The 1673-nt window shown below is 42.6% G+C and overlaps 1 protein-coding gene across 1 annotated transcript in view; it reads left to right on the top strand.

The window, feature by feature from the left end:
- Positions 1–1673, top strand: part of SART3 (spliceosome associated factor 3, U4/U6 recycling protein) — a 26898-nt gene that overhangs the window by 15667 nt on the left and 9558 nt on the right. The window contains exons 7-8 of the mRNA XM_045296682.1: positions 662–666; positions 928–1037. Coding sequence (XP_045152617.1) covers positions 662–666; positions 928–1037 — 115 coding nt within the window. The remainder of the gene's footprint in view (positions 1–661; positions 667–927; positions 1038–1673) is intronic.

Genomic DNA, 1673 nt, shown 5'->3' with positions numbered 1-1673 from the left:
CATGTCATTGATGGCCCTCCCCACCGTGGGCCATCCCTCATCTCACCTCCTCCCTGTGTTCCCTCTCCTCTCCTAACCCTTCTGAACTTTGCCCTGGCGTCACTGCTGCTCTCTGATCTTTAATGGCTGATTAGGCTAAGATGTTATTGTTCTTGTTCCCATTGCGGACCTGTTTATTGTTGGGCTAAAAACTGAGCTGTGCGGGTGAATGTTGTTCCCGACCTGGTGGGTAACAACAGGCCACGGTCATGGGGGTTCTACCTATCTAACTAGAAAGTCCAGTCTCTTACAATTTTGAGTTTTCTTCTACATTATTCTCTTACTCTGTCCAGAACCGTCTTATGTGATTCTTTTCAGAATGGTTGGTAGCGGTACCTGGGCACCATCGAGGTCTGATCTCGGGGTGGTGAAGAACAAGGTCGCATAGTCATTAGTTCCCGGGATGAACTGCTTCCAGTGTCTTTGTTTTTCATCACTCTGCCCTCCAGACTGGGGGAGGTCAATAGTCCCTGCTCACCAAAGTAGAATGTAGAGCATTGTCTTTGTGGACTCTGCTGTTTCCTGAGCCCAGCAACTCACCCCCTCAGTGTTTGGTTATATCTAAGGAGTTATCAGAACGTTGCCCCTGCTTGTGCTACCACATTCATGGTTGTGTTTGCAGCAAAGGTAAATATTAGACCGTATATACTCGTGTATACGCCGAGCTTTTCAGCACATTTTTAATGCAGTTTTTGTGGTAAAATTAGGTGCCTCGACTGATATTCAGGTCGGCTTATACTCGAGTATATATGTTGTACGTATATCCTTTGTCAAACCTATATGTATTTGTGGGTGTACTCCCATCGGCAGGAGTCTTTTTGTATGTATCTGCAGGTTGGTGTTATTGGGTTAGGGCCTCTCATCACTGAGCCTGCAAATTCGTTTTAGGCTCGACTTTGCAAGAATATGCAGAAAGCCCGGGAACTCTGGGACAGCATCATGACCAAAGGAAATGCCAAGTACGCCAACATGTGGCTTGAGTATTACAACCTGGAAAGGTAACTGACCTGGGCGTGGGGGAGGGGTGCTTACCAGGTGTTTCGGTTTTTGTACATCCGTGTCTATTTTGGCTTCTTTTAAAAAAGTGTCTGCTTTACATACCCGAGAACCAAGTATTAGAAAGCAAAGAGCTAACAGTTCAACTGCTTAGCAGTTACCAACCCAGACATAACCACTGTTAGTTAATGGTTTGGTGTATACTTGAGACTTTTCTTTGTTTCTCTCTTTATGTATAATTGAAAATGCAATCAATAGTATATGTTATAGATCTCTTAAGCTGTTTTAATCCTATATCCCAATGATATTTAGAACATAGAGAGGCGCTCGATATGACCAGCTGTTTGACTCAGTATGTCTTGAACATCGCATGTCGCCAAATGTATTTCTACACTACCTATTTTCCTTTTTGAATGTTTTAGTTTTTCCTGAGATTTTAAAACAATGCTTTCTAGATTGAAAAGTTGGACATTAAAGGAAATATAAGTGATAGAAGCGAATGCTTTCTATACTCCCATCCTGAGATGACAATTCTTACAGCTTGTTGATATTCCTCTTGAATGGTGCCTTTACATTTTTTGGTCTCAGGACTCATTTATACTCATAAAAATTGTGAGACTCCCAAAGGACTTTTGTAT

This window comes from Echinops telfairi, unplaced genomic scaffold (genome assembly GCF_000313985.2).
Source record: "Echinops telfairi isolate 266 unplaced genomic scaffold, ASM31398v2 ScPeMD7_7412;HRSCAF=8450, whole genome shotgun sequence".
Classification (NCBI taxonomy): Eukaryota; Metazoa; Chordata; class Mammalia; order Afrosoricida; family Tenrecidae; genus Echinops; species Echinops telfairi.
The sequence above is the reverse complement of the archived record's forward strand: the minus strand, read 5'-3'. Positions and strand labels throughout refer to the sequence as shown.